Consider the following 26,942-nt stretch of genomic DNA (forward strand, 5'->3'; position numbering starts at 1 on the left):
CAGATGTACAGGCCACATTTTAGCACTGTAACTTGTGTACCTTTTTAAAAAGAATTGTTTCAAGGTGGCCAACCATGAAATAAAAACAGCAACAGATGGCACAAAACGAAGAGCCATTGAAAACAAAGACACATGCCGGGGGAAGCAGATAGCATAAAAAGGCAAGGCAGGTGTCATTAAAAGCCTAACAGAGCAAGAAAAACTTCATCTAGTGCTTAAGAGACAATAGCAAAAAGTGCCAGAAACAAATCAGGGAGTAATTCTAGAATGTGTGTGTCACCCCTGTCAAAGCAATCTCTCTCCAGCCACCTAACCTCAGAAGGCAGGGAGCAGCCAGGAAAGGGTCTCAGACAGGCAAGGAAATTCACTGCTGGGTCAGTTCATGTGGAGAAGGTTGCTTCAGACGCGTCAGTCCCAGGTTGTGCTGAACTTTATAGGTAAAAATGAGCCCAGTAACCAAGGAGGAGGCAATACAGCTCTTTTGGCAGTGGCATAAAATGCTCATGACACCCTGTCCCTGGTTATTACTATTCACACTTCTATCGTACCCTTTTTACAAGGAGCAGTTGCAATACCAGTCACCAGCAGAAGTTTCTGGACATTTTTGGAGGCCATTCCCATGAACATTAGCCTATGGGAAAATATAGAAACAAAAAAAAAAAAAAAGATCCCACTTCTAAGTGGAGTATATAGGGAGACAGATTCATACCTCTGAGCAGTGAATCTACAGTAGTGAATATGTGAGACAGCCTGGTCTGGATGGGCTTGCATGTCCCTGGAAGAGCAATTCTGTACTTTGGGTCTGCACCTGGATCTAACACAGTCCCTAGAGGTCCAGGTGGCCTTGGTGGCTAAGGGTGTTGGCTTGCCAGCTGTTTCTGACTGGTTTGCCAGCTACAGTCAACTTTGCGAAAGATATGTTGGCCACTGTACTCCATGCTCTGGTAACTTCCAGACTGGATTATTGCACTCTACAAGCAGCTGCCCTTGAAGACCACTTGGAAACTTCAGCTAGCCCAAGTGCGTCAGCCACATTACTGGCTGGGGTCGCATTTGGAACTTGTAGAACCCTGTCTTAAAACAGCTGCATTAGTTACCACTTCATTTCCAGGCCCAAGTCAAGGTGCTCATTTCAGTGTTTTAGCCCCAAATGTCTTAGATCCCAAATACTGGAAATGCCACCTCCTTTCCTGCAAACTCTATTGGGCCCTCTTGGTCATTCCACTGCCTTCAGAGGTTCAGCAGGGGTGGGGAACTGGAGAGGGCATTCTCTGTGTCAGCCCCTAAGTTGTGGAATACCCTCCTCACAGTGGTGAGTGCAGTTTTCATCATATGCTGATGAAGATGCACCTCTGACCTTTGACACTTGACATATGCATTTAAATAGGACCCATCCTACCGGTATTTGCTTTAAACTGGTTTTAGTATTTTATTTTAAATTGTTGTGACCTGCCGTGGGATGTTATGGTGAAGGGAAAGTAATTAATAAAAGTAACATCTGAGATGCAAAGAAGTTCAGTAGTAATCCATACCCAAATTTTGGAATTACTGAAGAACAGGAATGCTTGTGTATGTGTCATGATTTTTAAAAGAAACTTCCCTAGCCTTAAAGCAAGGGATGGTGTGTGTGTGTGTGTGTGTCAAGAAGAAGATAATTGTTTCAAGAGTTCCTTAGCTATCTAAAAGAAAACAAGGACAGATGGCTTGGTTGGCAGCTTTGCTTCTTGCCCTGCAGGACGACAGATCAAGGGGGGAAAAGAGATTCATGGTTTCAGAGAGTATTCTGCAGAGCAAAGTGTGCTCTCACTACATTCTATCCTTTAGTGCCTCATTTCCCTACAGTGTAAAATGCCTTCCAGATGCAATGAGATTTAGGGGCAACAACTAGCTGAAGATGGCTCTCAGTCTCTCTCTCTCTCTCCCCCCCCCCAGCGCAACATGTAAGTATACTAAGGCAGGAGTGGGGAACCTATAGCCTTCAGTCACACCCCCACAAGTTCCAGCCAGCACAACCAATGGGGTCCAGCAATATTTGGTCCCCCAGCCACTGCTCTCTAAAGGAACAGCACACAAAAGAAGGCAAATGGCAGCTCTGAGAGAGCCAGCCAGTGTATAATTCTGCTGGAGGAGAGGGAATGCTGCAGCTATTTTTCAGTTCTGAAAGTGCTCTTGCTTTCCAGTTTGCTGCATTTCTGAGCTCAGAGCAGTGAGCTGGAGCTTGCTCACTGCATGACAGGGATTCAATTTCCTTGGGAATGAGATTACCACCTCCCACTTCACCTGTCAGTCCTAAAGCTGACGGGAGACTGCAGCCAAAATGCATATGCACTTCTCAGGATATTAACGAGACATTTGACAAGCCTTTCTTTCAGTGATGGCTTCATCCCCCAAGCCGTTCTTGCTGAGTGTTGCTGCCGCCGTGTTCCTTTTCCCACAGATTCGCCACTCACTTGCTTAGACAGCACCACAACAGACTGCTGATGCTGACAGCAGCAACACTTTTGCTCCACAGGGAGCAACTTTTGGTCGACAGGGAAATGCCTGTAACCATTTTGACAGCATGGACACCACCCTGAAGTTTTGCATCTCCTACATTTTGGAGACCCTCTGGTTACTCAAAACACAACACACACTCAACAATTCCTTAAGCATCCTATGCCAAGTCCTGTGCAACGAGTGCAGGATTCACACACTCCTGTATTCAATCTAGATTAGGACTTCTGGGAAAAGTGCAACCACGCCTTTTCTTCTGAATGAGACAAGCAGCAGTACAAACAGGAGAAAACAGTGCATTTCTAGCCAGTTCACTGTGTATTGGCACTGCCCCCTAGTGGCAGATTGACCGCCCTATGTATTCTAGTGCCGTCACAGAATTCCTCAGATGAGTGAGTACTCCCAGTTGGCATCAGAAAAAATGTACCACATGGGGGCAAGAAACCAGTCAGTATGAGAGACATGTTGACTTAGGATATATTTTTATCCATGGTGGTTGTTTCTTGTCATTTACGGATGGCTGCACTGCAGTCTTGTAAATAAAGTTCACATCTAACCTCAAATAAAATTCAAGCATTTTGGGGGGGAGGGACGCAAGACCCACTAGAAAAGGCAAGTAAATGGGGAAAATGTTTTATTGAACCAGCAAGGGACTGCTGCATGGCTTTTTACGGTGATGGGTGGTGCTGTGGGTTAAACTACAGAGCCTAGGGCTTGCTGATCAGAAGGTCAGCGGTTCAAATCCCTGCGATGGGGTGAGCTCCCGTTGCTCGGTCCCAGCTCCTGCCAACCCAGCAGTTCGAAAGCACTTCAAAGTGTAAGTAGATAAATAGGTACCGCTACAGCGGGAAGGTAAACGGTGTTTCCGTGCGCTGCTCTGGTTTGCCAGAAGTGGCTGTGTCATGCTGGCCACATGACCTGGAAGCTGTACGCTGGCTCCCTCGGCCAATAACGCAAGATGAGCGCTGCAACCCCAGTCGGTCACGACTGGACCTAATGGTCAGGGGTCCCTTTACCTTTTTATTAATATGCAGTGAAAGATAAGTAAAAAATCCAGGGTAAGCATAACAGCTGTTGGCTAGAGCATGATGCTAATAACACCATAGTTGCAGGTTCGGTCTCCATATGGGACAGCTGCATATTCCTGCATTGCAGGGGGTTGGACTAATGATCCTAAGGGTCCCTTTCCAATTCTATGATTCTATGATTTCACAGGAAAAGATAGGGTTCTTTTATCCCATGGTTGGAACATTTGCAGGTTAACAGGCTTCATTAAATAACACTCTGTTCCCACCACACAGTGGCAATTCTGGCACTTTTCTCCCAGGACCACAGCAGTCCTTGCTAGAACGAACGTTCTAGAAATGGGCTGTGCTCAAAAAGGGTGAAAATGGAAAACTCACCTCTGTGTCATCACTATAGATGTAATAGAGGACCCTGATGAAGATTTCCTCTGAAATGTTATGGAGGGTAACTACAGGGATGCTAGGTTGAGTCTGCAGCTCCTCGCTTTCAGAGAAGTGATCCTCTAGGAGTGCTTTGAAATAGTCACTGCGGCCACAGAAAAATGCCTGCAAGAAGAGGAGAAAGCAGGAATCTCCCTGGCTCAGCATTGCCCTGCACACCAGGAGAGCAACCAGATATGAATGATTTCTATTGACCCTCCTAGCTTTCTAAGGTTTATTTATTACATTTACATCCTGCCCTACGTCTCAAGGGAGTCTAAGGCAGCTCACATATCAGTGATTTAAAGCACATAGAAACATACAGGCAATTCTCAACTTATGCAGCTACACATGTGCTCAAACTACTGGCCCCAGCATAGCAGGTACTGGCAGTTCACACTAGCTCATTTAGTAGACCTGGGAACATGAAAAGGCATGTGGTGAGCTTCTCATTTTCAGGTGGAGGCTCTATAATAGTCTTCAGTGTCACATAGCACTGCAGCCATGTGGCTCCGAAAAGCAGTCAGGCAGAAACATTTAATACCAATCACCCCCAAGAGACAGTGGGAAAGTTCGTACCAGGGACTAAGTCCCATAAAACTCAGTGCGACTTACTTCTATTTTACTTCTGAGTAGGCAGGCATAGGATTCTGTTGTATATGTTGTGTGCTAGACAATCAGCATGCTCATGAATTGCAGTGAGGACTTCCTTAGAATCCCTGCTCTGCCCCTCCCCCCGCCCAATGTAGTCTTACAAATATGTCTGGTTTTAGAAATATACCTTGGTATGTGCCAAATTGGAAGATGCAAGCAAGTCACTATAAATACATACCTTGTGACACAAGAAATTGTATTCTGCCACCCGGAAACAAACATCAGGACAGCTGCTAAAGTTGTCAGTGCTATCAAACGGCAACTCTCCAAAACCTACCTATACAAACAGGGGGGGAAATTGTTATGACACCTTCTGTATTAGGACCCCTTTTAAAATAAATACCTATCACCAGACAGAAACATTCCTGTATACAGTGGTACCTCGGTTTAAGTACACAATTGGTTCCGGAAGTCTGTACTTAACCTGAAGTGAACTTTCCCATTGAAAGTAATGGAAAGTAGATTAATCCGTTCCAGACAGGTCCGTGGAGTACTTAAACTGAAAGTACTCAAACCGAAGCGTACTTAAACCGAGGTGTGACTGTACTTAAGCAATAAATCCTAAAGTATTCTCATAAGGCATTAACCAAGCTTTGTAAGACCGAGGATGCATTCAGACAATTACCTCTACTTATTAAAGAAGTTTTTTATTTCATTTCAGTGAATCTAGCAAATAAGGCCATCAGTAATAACAACTTTCAAAACATTAGAGCTGCAGAGCAGGATGTATACAATAATTTGGGCAAGAAGATGAATATACAGAAGTTTACAATATCTAAATCTCTCTTAAATTTGCATCCTGATTCCAGGATTTATTACATTAAGAGATTTATTACATTAAGAGATAAGAGTAAAGGGCATAAAAATTAACACATGACAATTCCTTAAGTAGTAAATTAAACACATTTATACCTATTTTCCTAATAGGTAGAGCTGTAATAACTATAGATCGGGGATTGGGGAGAGAAAAGATGGCTTTGGGATTTCAGTGTATAATTTGACCACCATGGCGTTTTGCTGTCGATGGGGTCTGAAAAACAAATCAGGCTAACACAGTAAAATGCAGAGAACTGAGATTACAATGATTTGTTTTTAAAGAATAGTAAGTGAACTGTAGGACAGGGATGTTTACATTTAGTCTTAGGAGATTATTGATCGTTCCCAAATATTACTGATATACACAGCTGCTGTCAGTTATTCACTGAACAAAATTTGTGGGACAAACAGCAGCTTTGTCTTCTTGTTCCTGTTGTTTTAGACCAGGCATCCCCAAACTTCGGCCCTCCAGATGTTTTGGACTACAATTCCCATCTTCCCCGACCACTGGTCCTGTTAGCTAGGGATCATGGGAGTTGTAGGCCAAAACATCTGGAGGGCCGCAGTTTGGGGATGCCTGTTTTAGACAGTGAAGATTAACACACAAACCAAAACACAACATATTCAATGACTAATCTTGAGGAAACATGATAATCTGGGCATGGACCAAAGCCTCATGAAAGAAAGCTGGGCGGGTAAGTATGCCAAATTTCGATATTCGATATTTCGGCAAAGAGTGGAAAAACAAACTTCTTCTTTTTTATATAAAGTGCTAAAAACAACTATAATCCTGTACAGGGAATATTATATCCGATGTGGTTGTTGTTGTTGTTTTTTAGGAAAAAACATCACAAGAGGTTGACTATTTGAGGGAAGGTGCACATGAACTGACGCAGACCCTGCAATCATCATCTAAGGCCCTTCTTCATGGGCCCCTCTGAGAGTAGTCCAGAGGGTGGCAACATGAGAAGAAGACTTTTCCATGCTGGCTCTCCGCTTGTGGGGTGCTCTCCTTAGGGAAGCTCAGGTGCCAGGAGTAAATGTTTGTTTGTGGTTAGTTTTTTTGGTTTTTATTATTCTGTAGTTTGTGTTCTCACCTCTGTCATCACTGTAGATGTAATCGAGGACCCTGATGAAGACTTCCTCTGAAATGTTATGGAGGGTAACTACAGGGATGCTAGGTTGGGTCTGTAGCTCCTCGAGAACATGCAACAGAAAGCCTAAGTACAGTATAAGAGCACTTCCTGCAGCCATGATCTGCATCGTGTTGCAATGGGCCAAGTGCCAAGCCATAAAAAAAAGCAACCATGTTGCACCAGGGGAAAATAAAGCAGGATAATCTGGCACTCAGAATCCAAAATATCCAAGAATCACATTCCTAACACCAAAGCAAGTAGAAACAGAAGGTCAAGATACATGCAGCGCACCCTTATCTCCCCCACCTCATTGTTTTCATATCGTTAGAGGCCAGAAACACTCTCCCATGAAAGTAAGACCTTTTGACCAAGAGTTGAGGACTTCTACGATAAAATGATCTGAGCAGTGCTATTAATTAATGCCCAGCTTATATGTCACCACATTTCATGTTCCGGTCATAGGCGCTCCTGAAAGTTGAGACCGTCAGGATAGTTTCGCCACACTCTTACAGAAGACCAACGATGGAACAGGCCAAATCTAGAGTATTCCTTCATGGAGAGAGACCACAGTATGTTGGACTCCCAAGAGCAAAGAAGACAAATGGCTGCTTCGGGACCAAACAAGGCATGGCATTTGCCACCTCCCTTTGACACTACCAAAATATAGGAGAATAACAGGCTGTAAGAGAGTGGAATAGCCCAGACATAGCAAGGCAGACCACCCCTGTCATTTTTATTTTTATTGGGGGAACCTCTCTCACACACTTTCAGTCATGTACCAAAAGTACAGAGGGGCATGAAAGCTCCCATGCAGATATTCCGCGCAACTATCTCCTCTTTCATACAGCAACGTGGATGCCTGAGAGGGAGCAGAAAGGAGTAGATGTAAGGGAATCCAGCAAGATTGGTGCCCTGACACCATGGAAGCAGGAGCTGTCAACGGTCAACCCTAGCGGAGTGCAGGACTCCTGAGGGCTTAACTGGAAGGACCCTGCAAGAAGAGCGAGGGAAAAACATATACTTCCTACCCTGAGTTCGGCTGGCAGGGCGCAGTCTGCTAGCAGAGCCAGGTCTTCCTGTAGCCGTGAGTTACCTGGGGGCTCAATCGTCAGCACCTTCACACAGGTCCCTGGCTTGGAAGAAACTGGAAGAGGCAAAAAAAAAATATTCCAAAGTATAGAATCCTGAAGACTATATGGACATCCTTTTGGGAGTGTGATTGTTAAAGATATCTGGGGATATTTTAAAATTCAAGGATGGCCCATACCTCTTATATGCAAATGTTAGGCAAATGAATGAAGCATTAAAAAAAATTATGGAAGAGACTGCTAAGCATTATGTTTCCCTCCTTCTTTGAAAAGCTCTGGCTACAGAAAAACAAGTAGACTTTTCCCACACAAAACTCATGCTCACAACTGCTTCTGTTACTGCTTTTGCAGAGCAGTAGGCCCTTTGTAAGAGATCTGCATGCATTTTGAGATTTAGAATTATGACTACACTGCTGGGGGGAGGGGAGGGGGGAATCATGCCTACTAGTTGGCCAAAAAGTCATCATGAGAGCCAAAGGGAAGTTCTTATTTGCCATCTTCCACACATAGCCATCTTCCACACATAGCCATCTTCCCCACAAGACCACAGAGTATGCACATGCTCTGCCAAATTAATATCTGTGATCAGACACCAATGCACATACCACCAATACCACAGCTAAGGGGGGGGTTATCAGTGCCCAACAACATGTAGCAATTCAACTGGACATGTGCGTTTTAAAAATGACAAATTCTATTGATACCACCCATCACACATTCATACATTAAACAGATTACATGTGGTAGGCAGACAAACAAGAAAGGTTCTCTTCAGCAGCATTCACATCCCCATGAAGATGCTGGTATTAAATTACACATCTTGATATGGTTAATGAATATGAAACTCCTTCCAGATCAGAAGTGGGAGAACCAATGGGTGCCCTCCAGACGTTGCTGGACTCCAGCTCCCATCAGCCCAACCAGCATGTCAAATAGTCAGGGATTATGGCAGATGAAGTCCAACAACGCCTGGAAGCCTTCAGGATCCTTGCATCCCTGTTCCATAGTGACCTCTTTGGGGGTGTTCATGGACATGTGAAAGAGACTTTCAGAGTCTTTCAGCGTGTTTCAGAAAAAAACACTGTAACACATCTGTCCTGGTAATTGCCATGCAACCGCTTAGACATTTCTGGAATAAGCCTTTAAACAGAACTCCTCTATCTACCCTAGGGATCCAACATCTACGGGGAGCAGAGAGAGAGAGAATTCGGGCAGCTTATAATCATTTAGCATGATTCTTTGGGAAGGACACTGTTCACTCCCAATCTCTCTCCTACATGCTAAAACCACAACAAAGCATTGATGTGCACTGGTTAAACATGCAAGTTGTAAAAACTCTGGCTACAATTTTACATCAGCCACTGCCTTCAGCTTTGTAGTGCGGTGGCTCACACTGACCCACTTTTCGGGGTTGTTCCAAGGACTGCAGAAGGAATGTAAAACAGAGTGCCCTGAATTCTCAAAAAGGCAATACAAATGCCAAGTAGGATTGCTACTATAGTGAGCTTCTCTTCAAAAGGGGGGAAATATTTGAACACCCTCCTAGCATAAGGACAACAAATAAAATAAAAAAATGTCAAGTGGTGCTGCGCATTCCCAAACTCTGGGTGGCTTAGGGTTGGATGGGCCTTCATAAATGCTGAGGGGATCAAATACTCTTAAGAAATAAAGGATTGCTTTACTGTATGGGCACCAAGCCACTCCACTGCATGAAAACAAGCCGGCACTTGATGTAATGGTCCAAAGGGGTGGGGGAGGAATACACCACAAAAACAATGTTGGGAGAGATCAGAACGGAGCTTGTATCTGCCCTGGCAATTAACTGAATCTCCTAAAGGAAGCCTGTCTTACAAATATGGAAATAATGGCCTAGTTTGCACACGACACTAAAGCATGGTTCAGCATAGAATCCAAGAGGGGGAAGGATCTATTGGGACGCTCAGACATTCCCCTCCCCTTGTCTTGAGCTACCATGCTCACTATTCCTGCATGGTTTGGAGAATGAGTTCATCAGAATTTAGTTTCCCTTTCTAGGGAACCTGACCTGGCAATATGAACAAATGAGAAATAATGGTTTAAAACAAGCTCTGGTTAGTTTCGAAACAAACCAACTTCAAACCATATGGTTAATGAAATTGGCTTGCTTAAACTAACCAGAATACAGAGCCTCTTGGTGGCAGGGGGAGGTTCAGGGGGGGGAAGTCTAATTATAAAATGGATCACCTTCGACTGTCCTTTCACCCTGGGACCTTCTCGTGGCAGGAGGAGGCCTGGGGAGGGGGGGGGGATAGGAGAAGGTTGATAATAAGTTAAAAAGAGAGAGAAAGAATAATGTTTTGGAAATATGAATAACTGAAAATAATGGTTGGTTTAGATGGTAATGGTTGAAATTTGGACATATGAAAACTGCTAAGGATAAAAATAATTTTAAAAAATGAAAATCAGAAGGGTGGGATTTGAGGAAGTCCTTAAGACAATGTTAAGTAAAATATGAGGTTAAAAATATTGATAAGTGTTTCTTTTTTGTTATTTTTATTTTTTGTTCTGTGATGTATTTGTTTTGTTTTTGTTTTATGATGTCTTATTATAAAATGAATTTATTTATTTTTTTAAAAAAATAAACTAACCAGAATTTGCTTTAAACCATAATTTTGCTGTTATGTATGAACTGGAAACCATAGTATAACACAACTGTAGTTTCATAAACGATGGTTTGAAGCTGGCTTGTTCAAAGACTAACCAGAGCTTGTTTTAAAGAACAATCTCTAGCTCATAACAGCAAGCCATGTTTTGTGGAAAGTGAAACTAATCTCTGCTTAAATCCACTTCTCTGCTATGAGAGAAGGAGGAAGCATGCAAGTATGAGGCTCCTGGCTCCTTTTCCCTTGTTGTTCATATTAACACAGCCATTCATCTATGAACATTTCCTTGTTGGTCATATTACATAGCCATTTCAAGAATTAAAGTAAGGGAATAGATCAATAACTCTTGATGAAGAAGTGGTCATTTAGTGCATGTCTGGGCACTACATGCACTATATATGTACACATACAGTATATATTTTCTTACTGTAAGTGCTGCCTACATGTTATGAGTCTCCAAAGCCTTGCTGTATGAAGAAGGAGCACCTGAATAGCTTGGTACAGTAAAGCAAGCTGCTGTGATCAATACTAAATCATTAACAAGTAGTATGTATTTATGATGCCATATTGATTTCAGCTTGTGATTCATTACACAGTGTTATTTGTCTCCTCCTCCTACACCCAGCTCACATGAGTCTTTATTTTAGGGAATGTTATTTATATCTTTTGTTAATACAGAGAACTTGTTTATAATAATATGAACAAAACTGCTATTTCAGCACCTTTGGTATTAAGTGGTTTATCGTGGAAAGAGGTTTTGTAACCAAGAGCCGAAAGCTCATGCCATGATAATCTAGTTAGCAATGTACAAAAAGTCTTCATTGGTTTACACTTGGGAGTTCAGCAAGAAAAGGAAGTTACTCCTGAGCTGGCTAAGTTGCCTCTGCATCAGAACAAGAGGTGGTACGACAAGCGTGACTCAATGGATTTAGAACTTGTCTCCAAATCTCAGGTGACTCACATTGGCATAAGAAATTGCTGCTCTTGACATTTTACAGATTACGCAGGGATGTTATCTTACCACAACATTGAGAGGTGGGTGAAAGAAGACTGCCACGGTACAATATCTTTCTTCCCAACCCTCCTGCCCCAAATTAACGAGTAGTACATGCCTCAGAATTATGATTCTAAACAGGCAATATAATGCCTTTCAACAGATACGCCATTACTGTCAGCAGATAGTGAAATTATACCTTTTGCCACTTGAAACTTTGCTCCAACATATGAAGGTGGTGGGTAGGAGGAAAGACTGTTTCTTTCTCACTCTTTCCTTCACATGAGAGAGTACCAACTTCTCAACACCTCAGGAAATGACAATTCCCTGCCCCTCCTTTGTTAATTGTGAGGAGCTACATCGGGGTTATGTTATAGTAGAAGACAGAAGAGGAAGGGAGATAGATTAGCTCTGCTGGCACAGAGCCACTAGATCAGGCATAGGCAAACTTGGCCCTCCAGAGGTTTTGGGACTACAGCTCCCATCATCCCTGACCATTGGTTCTGTTAGCCAGGAATGATGGGAGTTGTAGTCCCAAAACATCTGGAGGGCCGAGTTTGCCTATGCCTGCACTAAATCATATTGTACAGAACACTTAATCTCTACAAAAAGCTTCCTTCGGTCCTCAATAAAGTCTCAATAACCCCACCCAATCTATTGTTTTGAAACTTATAAACACATGTAAATGAATATTTTCAACTAGAAACAGGGGGGGGACCCTGGTGCAGATGATTCTATGATGTGTCTGGGTGAGCATTAAAAATGGGAAAGCAGCTGAAGATCGTGGACACTCAAGCAACATGTGTTTAATGGTAAAACACAAACTGTACTGGGATCATTTGTATTTAGCAAATACTGCCAAGTATGGTCCCATGTCCACTTCTAAACTGAGTCTAAACTGAGTAAACTGCCTGAAGTTCTTGGGGGATACATCTGACCATGAATTAACTTAATTTTGCAAGAATGAGGGTATTCATTGGAAGGGAAAATCAAAGGGCTCAAGTTTCTTTAGGATGTTAATCCCCATTAAAAGAAACTCTGGAGAAAGCACATCACACAGATTGATTGACTGATTGATTAAATAATTAATTAAGGCTTCCCTTAAGAAGTTGTGTCTAGTTCAAATGAGGACAGCATAAATTCAGGCAAAACAAGTGGAAGTTGATGAGGCGCAGAAAAGAGAATTTGTAGCTTATTATAAAAGTGTTAAGACATATTTTTAAATAGGAGCAGAAAATCTGGGAAGACAGTTGGGCAACTAGATGACAGAAATGTGAAAGGATCGCTAGGAGGAGGGTAAGGAAATTTCAAAGAAGGTGCATGAATTTTTCCCTGTAGAAGATATTGGATGGTCACCTAATGAATTCAGGACAGTGAAAAAGGAAAACAAGGAATTGTTTATGGAATTCACTGCCACAGGATGTAGTGATGATTCAGAAGGCGATTAAACAAACTCGTGGAGTAACTGGGAACTCCAAATTTCAGAGGCAGGATGATTGCTGAATCCTGGGTGCCATGACATCCTTCTGGACCGTCTAGTGGGGCTGGGGGCACTGTCATACAGTGGTTCTGCTCCTTCCTCCTGGGCCGTGTCCAGAAAGTGGTATTGGGGGATGAGTGTTCAGACCCCTGGGCTCTCACTTGTGGGGTGCCTCAGGGTTCCATCCACTCCCCCATGCTTTTTAACATCTACATGCAGCTGCTGGGAGAGATCATCAGGGGGTTTGGGCTGGGTGTTCATCAGTATGTGGATGATACCCAGCTCTACCTCTCTTTCAAATCAGAACCAGTGAGGCAGTGAAGGCCCTGTGTGAATGTTTGGAGGCGGTTGGAGCATGGCGGCTAACAAGTTGAGGTTGAATCCTGACACGACAGAAGAACTGTTTTGGGGGGGATGGGGTGGGCAGGTGTAGAGGATTCCCTGGTCCTGAATGGGTTAACTGTACCCCTGAAGGACCAGGTGTGCATCCTAGGAATCATTTTGGACCCACAACTGTCCATGGAGGCGCAGGTCAGTTCTGTGTCCAGGGCAGCTGCCTACCAGCTCTATCTGGTACACAGGCTGAGACCCTACCTCCCATAGATTGTCTCACCAGAGTGGTGCATGCTCTGGTTATCCCCAGCTTGGACTACTGCAATGCATTTTACGTGGGCTACCTTTGAAAGTGACCCGGAAACTACAACTAATCTAGAATGCGGCAGCTAGACTAGTGACTGGGAGTGGCTGCTGAGACCATATATCACTGGTCCTAAAGGATCTTCAGTGGCTCCCAGTGCGTTTCTGAGTACAATTCAAAGTTTTGGTGCTAACCTTGAAAGCCCTAAGTGGCCTTGGCCCTGTATACCTGAAGGAGAGTCTCCACCCCCATCGTTCAGCCTGGACACTGAGGTCTAGCACCAAGGGCCTTCTGGTAATTCCCTCAATGTGAGAAGTGAGGCTACAGGAACCAGGCAGAGGGCCTTCTCAGTAGTGGCACCCGCCCTGTGGAACGCCCTCCCATCAGATGTCAAGGAAATAAACAACTACCTGATTTTTAGAAGACGTCTAAAGGCAGGCCTGTTTAGGGAAGTTTTTAATGTTTGATGTTATATTGTGTTTTTAATATTTTGTTGGGAACCGCCCAGAGTGGCTGGGGAAACCCAGCTAGATGGGCGGGGTGTAAATAATAAAATTAGTATTGTGGTGTTTATGTTATATATATATATATATATATATATATATATATATATATATATATATATATATATATCGGCAGAAGGCAGCTGTTGACTTCACATCCTGCTGGTAGAAACCTAGAAACATCTGGCTGGCCACTGTGGAAAATATGCTGTAGTGCTAGCTAGAAGGACTATTAGCCTGATGAAGCATGTTCTTAAGATGGATGAAATGAATGCCTGTGTGCCTAGTGGCAGGTCTGGTTCCTTTACAAATGAAAGTTAACATCCTCTCCTTATGTTTTGCAATTGTTTCAGGCTCAACGTGAACAAAGTTAAGGCTCAGCACTATTCTCTCTGTGTGTGTGTGTGTGTGTGTGTGTGTGTGTGTGTGTTGTTAGGAACAGATTTCTCCCATACTTGGTGGGTGAATGTAATTTGTTTATTGTACTTTTAACTTGTAGAATCTGTTTCAAGTACATTCATAGAACCGTTCCAAAGGAAAAGTGGCAGCCTGGTGCCAATTTAAACTCAGAAACCAAAAGCATATGCAATTTGCTTTCAAGGAGGACTGAGTCAGCCTATATTTCCTATCCAGGAGACACTAAGAAGCAGCAATATATTCTTTTCTAGAAGAGGAAAAAGAACATTCTCAGAGGGCTATCTATGGAGATGCTTTTGTTTGAAGTTTCTAGTTCATTTAGAAGATAGCAATTTTCTGCTTAAAGTGCTTAGATAATGCAGATGAAGTGCAAGCTGAAGAACAGAACAGCTGAGCGAGGCAGCCTCCTCCTCTCAAGACCTCCCCCCCCCCAGATGTGTTGTCTATGGCATAGAGTTTTTTTAAAATACCAATTTGTGTCATGAGTTTTGGTAAAGCACTTTATCACAAGTTTCTGGGAAACTGATCGCTATGATGGGCTGCATCTTTCAATCTATGACAGCAATATTGCAATAATTATGGTAAGATTTCGGAACAGATGTAATACAAATGTGAGTGTGGTCAGTCAAAAGTAAATAGCTTTTGGTGACAGCAGCGTCAGTAAGATCAACTCACATTTATAAAGTGTCAAGAAAGTGGACAAGGCAGCAGCAACAATTAGCATTCATTTAGCACCAACAATGGTCCACACACATGAAAGCAAGGACCTCTTGGACACCAGTCCAAATGCTTCCTTCTTCTCCAGTGGGAAAAGTGGGAAGCTGAATGGAATATAGTATATTTTGCAGTTTTTGCAACATGGGTAGCTACGCCAGGGTCAAAGCTTAAGTGCTACCAGTACTAATGGCAGCAGTGGCAGAAGAAGATCTCAAGAGCGGATTGTCAATAAAGGATGCTCTAGCACCTTCAGTTTTGAAGACAGCGGCATATAGAAGCAAGCTAAACTGTTCCTTTCATCACTTAAGGGTTTCTCACAAATGGTGAGAAGTAGAGTACAAAATAAACCTACAGAAGTGTACATTTATGATCTGCCCGGCCAACTATTTAAATTCTGATGTCTAATATGAGTGCTGCGAAACAAACGACAGCCTTATCCTTTCAAAGTGTCCAAGAGAAAAAGCAACTTCCCCTGGTGCAATGGAACTGGGGGGGGGATTTGTTTTTTTGGGGGGGGGCAGGGATGACAATAGGTGGTAGTCTTAGCACACAACCAAGGCAGCAAAGCAACTTGTGTTAACCGCCTGACTTTTTCCATCCGTTAAGAAATCATAACTATGCATTTCTGGGAATAAGAGTTTATTAGCATCAATCAGCTTAACCTCAAATAAAAGAACTGAAAAACTATGTAATCAGAGATACTGAAATATAATCAAGCATTAACACAAATATAGCTAAATTAGTTATTCATTATCTCTTTAAGGTGATGAGAGCATGGTTTTTATTAAACTACCGGTATGTACATGGGATATGAAATTCAACTATTCTTAACACACTTGCAGAAAACATACAGGGTGTTCTGTGAAATATCTATCAGCATCTATCAAGCATTACTGCAATAAATTATTGTTTGATATCTACACAGTTAACCTTACAAAACAAACAAGCAACCTATATATTTAAGTCTGGGAGGGAGCTCCTCAAGTATCCAATTCAAGATTAATCATATCTGGTTTAGAGACATATTTTTTGCTTGCCTCATTTTCTGCAACCTATATCATCCAGTTTAGAAATGGCCCAGAGCCCCACTAAATATTTAAGTTTGATATCTAGCCTGTTCTTCCTTGATTCATAATCCCAGGGTGAGTTACAGCAATAAAATACATTTAAAACTATGACAGTGACAAATAATGTACCATTTCAGAATATAGCACTACAAAGATGGATAACTAAGCCATTTACAAGTGAGTATTCCAAGTATTTATATTCCAGATCATGGGAATGGTCCTCAGGCAGGTAATATTCAAGTAGCGGATTTCTGGACCATAGCCATATGCCCCTGTTATGACATATCACAACTCTTTCTAGAAAACAAGAATGCTGCAAAGGCTTATGCTAATAATAATAATAATTTATTATTTATAACCCACCCATCCGGCTGGGTTTCCCCAGCCACTCTGGGCGGCTTACAACAAAAAAATGAAAGCCTCCCTAAACAGGGCTGCCTTCAGATGTCTTCTAAAAATCTGGTAGCTGTTTTTTTCTTTGACATCTGATGGGAGGGCATTCCACAGGGCGGGCGCCACCACCGAGAAGGTCCCCTGCCTGGTTCCCTGTAACCTCACTTCTCGCAATGAGGGAACCGCCAGAAGGCCCTCGGCAGTGGACCTCAGTGTCCGGGCAGAACGATGGGGGTGGAAACACTGCTTCAGGTATACTGGACTGAGGCCAAAAACAATTAAATGCCCCATTAGAGTACTCACCCACTAGTATAGCACAGTAACTTGATGTACAATGGAGACAGAACTTTGTCACCAAATCAAGGGCACATGAATCTACCTGAACTCTCCTTAGTCACTGCACCTACATCCCAGAAGCCTGAAGACCTTGCCCATGCTAGTGCAAGACCTACACAGTTTCTAAAAGCAACAGACTTGGCCTGTTATTTACACTTTGAATACTTCCTGTATAGACTACTGCAGTACAGCATGTGGGACACTGAAGACGATCCTAGATGGCCTAAGACCAAATAACTATTAGGAACACTTACTTTGTAGCCTGCATGGGCTTTAAAATCAGCTTGGAAGTCCCTATTACCTACTGGGTAACTTACAGAAGGCAGGACATTTTTTGTGGGTGCTACAATTCTAGAATACCCCAGTCAGGAAATCTTTTCACTATGTATTTGAAGACATTTTTGTTTGGTTGGGCTTTCACTGTGAAATTTTAGATCTTGCTCTTGACTGATTTTACCATCTTGGAGACCCATCTTGGCTGTGAATCCTGGAAGACCCGCTCCCCGCCTTGCAGGCCTTTTTCTACCTGGCCTGGGAAGGCAGGGAGGACTCCAGCTACAAAAGCTAGGGCTGCTGAAAAGGCCAGAGCCCAACTTGGCTGTCTCTTAGTACAAGTCATCAAGCCTGAGCTTCCACACCTGCCAACCACCATGGGCACGACTGGCAGCAATAGGAGCAGGTATGTTCTAAGTTTATGATAGTAATTTAGTCTCTTGCTAATTATGCAGTTTTAAATGTGCGTATTATATTTAACTTCCTATAGTAATGTTTTCTTTTGAAATGTTTAAGTATTGAAATGTGGAACAGCCTCCCTCGCGAAGTTGTGGACTCTCCTTCCTTGGAGGTTTAAGCAGAGGTTGGGTGGCCATTTGTCATGGATGCTTTAGCTGAGATTCCTGCATTGCAGGGGGTTGGACCATGGAGTCCCTTCCAAATATTCACATATTCTACGATAACTTTTTGTTAATTTCACTGCACTAAATGTGTATTCTGTAGTTGACTTATTTTGTAATATTTTATTTTGAAATCTTTAAGATAATATTTTAGTTTCCTGTTAATTACATTGCTTTGAATGTATACTTGATATTTTTTTGACTCTCTTCATTAATGCTTTATTCCGGATTGTTTTATTTGATGTTTTAATCTGTTGTAAACCAGTTTGAGAATTTTTTCTTTAAATTATAAAGCAGTATAGAAATGGAAAGAAAATAATAATAATACCATGTTAAAGAATATTTCATATTGTTAATTGCTTATCTGCATAGTATATTGTGATTGTTTTGAGCACTTCAGGAGAAGAGCGGAACAGAACAGAAAGTTATTACTAGAATTTTTAGCTAATTAATATAAGCCGTTCAGAAAAAAGACAATTTTCCATTTTCTTATATAAAGTGCCAGTTTGAGCAATTTGGACCTTACCAAATTCATGCACCTTTTTACACTTGGTTTCCAAGTCTTCAATGAGATCCTGGAGCCGACATTGTTTTGCCAATCTTTTGCAGTCGCTCACATATTCTACGTCTATGTCTAAACGGCCTGGCAAAAGAAAAGAAAGCAAATGACCCTTTCAATTCTCTCTATTTATTCACCAACACGTAAAATTCATCCTTACATCCACAGCTGCAAATTTATGTTTCAGCACCCCCCTGTGACTTAAGGAAGGACTGCATTTATATTTTTGAGAACACCACTTGTACAGCTAGTACAGCAACTTCTTTTGAGCCATAATGTATGTTGCTTTTCAGATATTCTGATTTTTTTTTTACCCTTTGCATCTTTATTATTTTAGACTGCAAACTACCTTGAATGGATTAGCAGTACAAAATTGTAGTAAGGGTGACATCCAACAGCGATACCGGTATATGCCTATTAAAATCAGTAGACTTGAGTTCATTAATTGCAATCAGTCTACAAAGAATATGACAAAGATGGATGCCACCCTAAGTAAACAAATAGACTATGGATACACAACTTGGTTGACTATCACCCTAATAAATAAAAATATGGATGCACATGTCTCCATATGACAAAGCCAAGAAATGTTACATACAAGTTTATCAATTCTGATAACTACAATAATGTAGCTTTTATTTCAATAGGTATGCCACTTTCCCACATACATTTGCCCAAAGCAATGAGCAAATGTATAGAAGGCTAATCCAGAATCCCTTCTATAGGTTTAATCCACGTGTCCGACATGTTAAATAAAGATGCATGTGTCACTTTCTGTATCTTTCTGTATTTCAAGGTACTCCTGTCTCATAAAAGCAAAAAGAGGAGCAACTTCAATAGCCAGATTCATAAATATTCCTGTGCCCAAACATCCAGAAACATATGGCCATTGTCTAGTGAAGGATAAGGATAAGGACCTTTTGTTCACTAAAAACAAACAAAAATAAGACAAATTTTTATTCTTTGCGTTTCCTTTGGTAGCTCCAATCCAGAGTTGTGCTCTGGAATTGGGAGGAGCCCTATTGCCATATGCAAATAGAGGCAGAAAAACATGTTAGCACAGTCTGTGCCTGGTGGGAATGCCCAACCAGCAAACAAATCTTCTAGACAGCAGAATGCTTTGCACGTCTACTCGGGAGTAAGTCTCACTGAATTCAAGAAAGACTTACTCCCAAACAAGTGTGTTTAAGATTGAAGGCTCGACGTTTCAAGAAACTGTTGCTGAAATAAAGGGGATTAATGCCATAGCGCTTTTAGACGTAAATGTAACTAGAGCAACAGAGCGGCATACCAGGAATATGTCCAGACACAAAGTTGTGTCACTCATTACTAGCAATGCCAGTGCCTTTATTGCATTTGATACAGCACTTGCAAAACAAACAAATCCATCAGCTGGGTGGTGGGAGACAACATTTTCGGGCATTTTCGGGCACTGAACTATCAGGACAAATAAAGACACTGGAAAATAAAATCCAGACAGCTGAAGAGCAGACAAAAAGGATACACACAGAGGTCAGAGGAAATAGGTTAGAAGGGGAAAAAATGAAAGGACAAATAACAGAAATAATAAAAACACAGGAGAATACGTTGGACAACCTGGCGCTTCTTCAAATGAATGAAAGGTCAAAGAACTTAAAATTTAGCGGTGTCCCAGAAATGGAGGGGGAAAACCTAAGGGGTAAATTAATTAGAGAAACTGCTAGGTTGCTAGATTTGAAAGAAGAGGAAGTTGATTATATGATAACCAATGCATTCAGAATAAGGGCTAACTCACCCATAACAAGATCAAAAAAATGTCCAGGGGTCTGTTTAGTAACATTGAGTTCAATAGAAGTCAGAAATACAATTATGAAGAAAAGTAGGGAGGAGAAGTGGTATATAGACGGGAAACCAATTGTGGTGTACAGAGATATTCCAGACCGGTTTTTATTTAAAAGAAATGTTTACAAAGAATTGACAAAAAAATTGACTGAAAACAAAATAAGGTTTCGATGGGAGTACCCTGAAGGCGTATTATTTTATTACAAGGATGAAAAATTTAAGATTAAAACAGAGCAGGAGATGAAGGAATTTGGAAGAAGCCACAAAGAGTTGGGGAAAATACAAGGAGTGGTAGAGGAACCTGATAAGAGATAAATAAGAAATTGAGCAGGAAATATATATATATGTATAGATATATATAATGATAAGAGGATGGAAAATTAAGCTTAGCAGGTACTCATGCCAAGATTGAGAAGAAAGTGGAAACTTCTTGAAAATTAGAAGAAATTTTAATAGATTATATGGACAATAAATACCAACGATGGGAGACTCTAACGGGGTCCCTTCTATTGAAATGGTTAGCTTAGTTTTGTGGTTTGTTTGTTTGCTTTTGTTTGTTTAGGTTTGGAAATTGTAGCAAATTTTATTAGTGGATGAATGGTGGTAGGAAAAATTGGATACAAGGAAAAAACAAAATCAACAGCAAAAGCTTGACAGTAGGGCGAAGAAACACTATGAAAAGAAATATGTAAAAATATATCAGTAAGATGTGTTGAATGGATTAATACTAGCAAAATGAATTCAATCTCATAACTAGATGCTATAAAATACTTTATTACAATAAGATAACAGGGTATGAATATTAAAACATAACATAGGACACAAAAGTTCATTAATTTGGTATAGTAAATACATGATTGACTAAAAGCCAGTTATATACTGTATGTATATTCAATGTTATGTTTATAATTTGTGAAAGAGAGAAGAAAATTAAAACGAACTGTGAAAATATCTGCGAAAAAGGGAAAGATGACAGAATGAAGACAGAAGAAAGAAGAATGGAAGTCCAACATATAAAGTTGAATAGAAATTGGACTTAATAATATTTTTGGTTTTTGTTTCTAGCTTTATGTTTCTCCCTCCTTGTCTTTTCTTTTCTCCTTTTCTTTTCTTTCTATTTGATTGGAAATTTAAGAATTTAAAGCCATGATAGATGTAATGAATATAATGTAATGAACATAGAAATGGAAAATTTAATAAAAATTATTGTAAAAAATAAAATAAAAAATAAAAAAAATATTGTTGCTTGGGTGGGTGAGTGGCTAACCCTAAAGCAAAAGCACGATGGTAGAGAAAAGAACCTCAATCTCCCATAATCTCGCTCTAGCAAGGTCCAACACAACTTGTGCAGTTCCATGCCTCTCCATCAATGCTGTTATTCTATGCCCCAGGACCTATTGCTTTCCATCAGTATAGTCCTTGCAAGAGAGAGAAAAAGTACGTCACCCCAGCCATTTCTGACAAGCTGAGTTTTGAAATAATTATGTGAAGTATATAGATATAGGCAATATGTTATTCTGAATCCAAATGCAGCAATTGTAAGCACTACAATAGAACACATGCCCACATTTACCTGTATAGAGGTACTGGAGAAGGGAACCAAAGGCAGCTGGGTTGATCTATATAATGAATGAAAGTGGTTATTTACAGAGCTTGCATTTTGCCATGGCTTGAACTACACACTGATATGAGAAACAAGCTAGAATAGCAGTAGCTAAGGTGTTTGTTGTAGTTGTAGTCCAACTCACATCAGCCCCAGCCTGTCAGGTCAATGATCAGAAGTCCACAACAACTTATGGAGGGTACCCCATTGGCTATATTCAAACTAGAAGGTAATGAAGGCCCATGAGATTCTGCAGTAGTGCTAACTCTGGAGAGGCAAGCAACAAAAAGGGCAATATTTTAGCTGTATCTCCCTTTTCCTCAATGCCAGCTCTCAGTTTGCTCTCAGAAGCCCATTTTGAGTGTTCCAAATTTAACAATATTCACTGTAAGTAAAAAATAAGAAGAAAGGAGAATGGCAGTGAGAGGATTAGCCCATAACCACTTCCTCTCAATGAGCCAATTCAGGAAGTTAGTTGCTTTTTAATGGTTTTTTTAGTTAGCTGATTGTTATGTTTTTTAATGTATTTGAAATGACATCCTCACCCACAGTCTTAAGTGGTAGAGTCCACTCTATTGTCTCATTCTGATGCATGTGTAAATCAGGGTCTAGACTTAGCACCTGAAACCTTAAAGCAAGCACCAACTGCAGACACTATTCTAGTTAAAACAAAGCTTGAGTCTTCTCACCAATGGATGCTTTAGTGCTATTATATTCTTCCCCTTCCACTTGGTCTCAAACATTTCTGCAAAATATGCACTCCGGGCACCGAGAATGCAGCGATGGGCACAGAAAGACTTCCCATGCACAATGAATACAATGTCACTCTGGTAACCCTGTTCCAGAAGTCTGCAAGGAGAATGAGAACAACAAGTCTGAAAAAAACTGAACTGGAGGACTCAGCAATTGCGAGCAGCTTGTTCCTTCAAAATCAAGGTTCTAAAATAATGCTTTATTATTTATTAATTGGTCCCTTTCTTACCAAGGGAACTCAAAGTGACTTACAATATATAAACAAAGAAAAACATACATTAAAACCAGCACAAAGAAAAACAATGAAAAAATGAAATGACAATCCTGTTCTTAAAAAGGCAGAATCTGAACCACTCAAGGAGGCCACAGGGAATTATGATTCAATGCCATGGAGAAAAAGTGAAGTTTTTGCCTGATGCCTAAAGTTATATAATGATTGCTCCAAGTGAGCCTCCCTGGGGACAGCATTCCATAAACAGGATTGCACACACACATGCAGTATATATATTAAGTAGTCTTATTTACTTTTGCCACTTATGCAGTAGATAGTGATTAATCAGTTTTATCATGCATACTGCATGATAAGTTTTTTTCAGTGGGGAGGGAATTAAATATATATATATATAAACTCCTTAAACAAAACGAGGAGTGGGTGTGGCAGTCCAATGGAAACAGGTGCATTTTAATGTTTAATAGCCTGCAATGAAGGCATCCCTTCTCTCTTTACCGTTGAAGGAAGACATCATAGTAGTCTCTCTTCATGCACTTTGCTGTGATCTGCTTATACTCCTTTAACACCCGCCGAATAGCATCACTCAGGGCCCCATATAAACAACGCTCGCCATCAAAGGTGTTTGCTTCACATTTGGCACCTGTAAACCAATACCAACTGGCATTTAGGTTTGAAGCCATATTACAAGAGGCATATCATTTACATATGTGATATTGTCTTTCTTTGCAGAACAGAACTAAGAACTGCTTCCACTAAACAACTGAAGCAACATTCATCCCTCATTACAAGTACTTCCATATGTTCTTCTGGTCTAAAGCAGAGCTCATGAAGTAAAATTAACATTCAACCATAATATCCAGTCTCTTAATTTCTGCCTTGGGACAACTGCAAGACTACTCAGTTTTAAAAGAAAATAGCTGCATGAAGCTGCATACATTCTACAATATTTCACAGAAAACATTTATGCTATACCCATACCACTGTGATCCAGTGTGCTACACTATGAGCTGGATTGTGGTCAGAGTGTTGGATGAGGATCAGGGTTCATATCCACACTCAGCCATGAAGCTCGCTGGGTGACCTTGGGACAGTCATTGTCTCCAAGTCTACTTCCCAGGGTTGATGAGAAGATAAACTGAGGAGGAGAACCATGAACACCACCTCGAGCTCCTTGGAGAAAAGTTATTATAATTTAAAAAACAGAGAAAACTATCTCTTCTAAAGTACACTGTAAATATTTAGTAAAATACAAGTTAGAAGCAAGCTAAAAAGCTTCCCAGAAAAATCAAAACAACTTTTTGATTGTGTGTTTAACTACAGTTAGGAATATAAACTTTATTCAATATAATTCTCTCTTAAGTCTGTGCCTGCATTGGTTGAAATATACCCATTTCTAATATAGTCTGCATGTAGCTACTGTTTACTGACAAGCTATGCTAACCAAATTCAACAACCCTCCCCCACTCCGGCATGATTTGGATTTCTTATCCCAAGAAGGATTATTATATGCTTTAGCTGTAAACTATGAATTATGATCTAATACCAAGTTTGGAATGTTGTTCCTATGGAAATCTGAAAGGCACCTACAATCCTGATGTTTTGTCACCTGCTGAAAATATATTTGCTTCACCAAGTGTTTTTAAAGACTTAATCTGATTCAGCCTGAGTCATCTTATGATTTTATAAATGTACAATTTTGTTATTTTTAATGACTGTATTGTATACCACTTCAAAAATAATTGTGTTGGTGGTTTATAAATTTTCTGATAAATAAAGTTAGAAACCATGCTTTTGTTTTATTTCTCTGACTGAATTTATATTCTTTGTACCTGTTAAACAACAGACCTAACATTGATTAAATGAAATCAACGTATTTTGATGGTGTGGGTGAGAGAAGTAAGGTTATCTCACTCTACACCAGAGTTTTCCAAACTGTGTGTCGCGACACATTAGTGTGTTGGCTGCAGTGTGTAGGTGAGTCACACGAATGCTCTCCATAGTGCTCCCAGGGCTGGAAAAGGGTTAGTTTGCTTGTACTAACCGGTTTAGTTAGTAAAACTGGTTAGTAACTCCGGTTTTGCTAGTAAAACTGAATTACTGTGTCGTGAAATCTTGCCTGTCTAAAAAGTGTACCACCAACATGTAAAGTTTGGAAAGCTCTGCCCTACATTATTGCCTTTGTCCTTTTAGCCAAGTTACTAAGAAACAGCGCAATAATGCCCTTGGGAGCTGGGTGGTTCAAGAATGGATGCTGGCAGACTTGTTACTTAGTAACCTAGATAGATCTGCAAGCGAAAGCACATATTCCTGGTGATAACTGTTCTTACTAGTCACTCAATAAATGGTGGCAGCTACTGATTCAGTGTATTACTGGTGAATTTATTCCTACTAGTAAAGCCAAACACTAAATCCATTTATTTTTGCCCTGCTGGGTGCTATGATAAGAACAGAAATATTAAATGTACCAACAAGGAGCCTTAACATTTGCTTTTTTAAAGCAAAAAAAATGAGAATTATTATTATTAATAATAAAAAATGTTATTAATATTTATTATTATTATTATTTGTTATTATTTATACCCCACCGATCCTGCTGGGTTCCCTCACTCACTCTGCATGGCTTACAGCATACAGTGGTACCTCTACTTACAAATAACTCTACTTACAAATTTTTCTACTTACAAATGGAGCTCCGTCCGCCATCTTGGATGCGGTTTAGATAGGATTTGTTCTACTTACGAATTTTTAGATAGGGTTGCTTAGACTTACGAATTTTTTCTCCCAATGCATTCCTATGGGATTCGACTTACAATTTTTTTCTACTTACAAATGTGTGTTCGGAACGCATTAAATTCGTAAGTAGAGATACCACTGTATATAAAATGTAGTAAAACATCAAATGGACATTTACTTTTAGGTGCATTTTTTAAACAAAATGGCAACAAACAGACTACAGTAGATTAAAAATAGCAGCTCTTCACATTGGCTAAGATCCAATTTTAATGTCACTCTAGGGCTAGTACTATAAACTTTTTTAAAAAAACTGAGCCCTGTACTAACACCACTATCGTGGGAGGAAGTTTTCCTTGCAAAATAAGATTCTAGCTGTTTGATTAGCATAACAAGTCAAAAGCAGCTATGCAGTTTCCCATCAGAGCAGGATTATACTGTTTTGATTCTGGTGTACCTTCAGTGACAATTCAAGAGACACACAGGTGACCATATATATTGGGCACACAGTCTCCAGGAGAAGCATATCAGGTTTTTCTTACCGTTGGCTAAAAGATACCGTACAAGCTCTTCATGTCCACAGAGACAAGCATAATACCTGTTAACACAAGGAATGAGTTATGAATGAGACAGTTAGAAATGAAAACTTCTAAGTTTTGCTGATTCAATGTATCATGGCCTTCAAAAGTCCTCCCACAGCACCAACTTTGCAATCTAATTAAGATCCTAAAATCACATTAGGTTGGGACAGCGAATGTGTTGCCCTCCAGTTGTTGTTGGAGTCAAACTCGCAGCAGCTGCAGATGATGGAAGATGGAAGTTGTAGTCCAACATCGTCTGGAGGGCACCACGTTGGCTCCCCCCCCCCATGGTGTTAATTCCTTACAAGAAATTGATCCAGTCCTCTCCATAGCATTCTCACTTCTTTCTGTTGTGACAAGGAGAAGAAGGGTCTTTTCCCACTCCTTTTCTAGTGATGAGATATGCACTTGCTTCATGTGCTAGTAGAAAAAAGAGATGTGGACTAGGGCTAGGCAGATGAAGGGGTGGGACCTTGCAAACGGAGCTGCCTTGGTTTTCAGTGCTCCCATCAAGTTCTATGGGACAACATTGAGAGAGGTGAAATCTGCACAACAGCCCCAACACTGTATGATAGCCTTACCAACAAGAACTTTAGGGAACTTTAGGGTACATGCTTATTATTTCTATTGCAAGTATCTACATCCTGCTCTATTAGTCGAGACTTTCAGAGCAGTTTCCATTAGCAAGATAAAGACAACAATAACTCTCATGTAAAACCCAATCCCAGATTTTTAAAAACTTCTAAAAGTTGACATTAAAAGTTGTGGGTGAATAAAAAGTCTTCCATCTGTCACTGTAAAGACAGACTAGTTAGTGCTAGGTGGGCCTCCCTGGAGACAGCAAAATGAAAAATATCCCTTTCCCAATTCCCACCCACCTCACTTCAGAAGGCGATAGAACTCCAGCAATGATCACAGGTGATAGGAAAGTTCATGCAGGAAAAGTAACCTA

General features: G+C 40.7%; 1 protein-coding gene across 3 annotated transcripts in view; it reads right to left on the reverse strand.

Moving 5' to 3' along the window:
* The window catches only part of ABTB1 (ankyrin repeat and BTB domain containing 1), a 38,963-nt gene that overhangs the window by 8,195 nt on the left and 3,826 nt on the right, over positions 1-26,942 (reverse strand). For 2 of the 3 annotated variants that reach the window (XM_035106466.3, XM_088662342.1), the window contains exons 3-10: positions 25,952-26,007; positions 23,175-23,319; positions 22,384-22,543; positions 21,665-21,710; positions 18,238-18,354; positions 7,573-7,688; positions 4,771-4,869; positions 3,897-4,064 (exon numbers count right to left, since the gene is read on the reverse strand). In XM_035106466.3, the coding sequence (XP_034962357.1) occupies positions 3,897-4,064; positions 4,771-4,869; positions 7,573-7,688; positions 18,238-18,354; positions 21,665-21,710; positions 22,384-22,543; positions 23,175-23,319; positions 25,952-26,007 (907 nt within the window). The remainder of the gene's footprint in view (positions 1-3,896; positions 4,065-4,770; positions 4,870-7,572; positions 7,689-18,237; positions 18,355-21,664; positions 21,711-22,383; positions 22,544-23,174; positions 23,320-25,951; positions 26,008-26,942) is intronic. The other variant, XM_088662341.1, reaches the window with a different exon arrangement.

The sequence above is a fragment of the Zootoca vivipara genome, chromosome 2 (genome assembly GCF_965207765.1).
Source record: "Zootoca vivipara chromosome 2, rZooViv2.hap1.1, whole genome shotgun sequence".
Taxonomy (NCBI): Eukaryota; Metazoa; Chordata; class Lepidosauria; order Squamata; family Lacertidae; genus Zootoca; species Zootoca vivipara.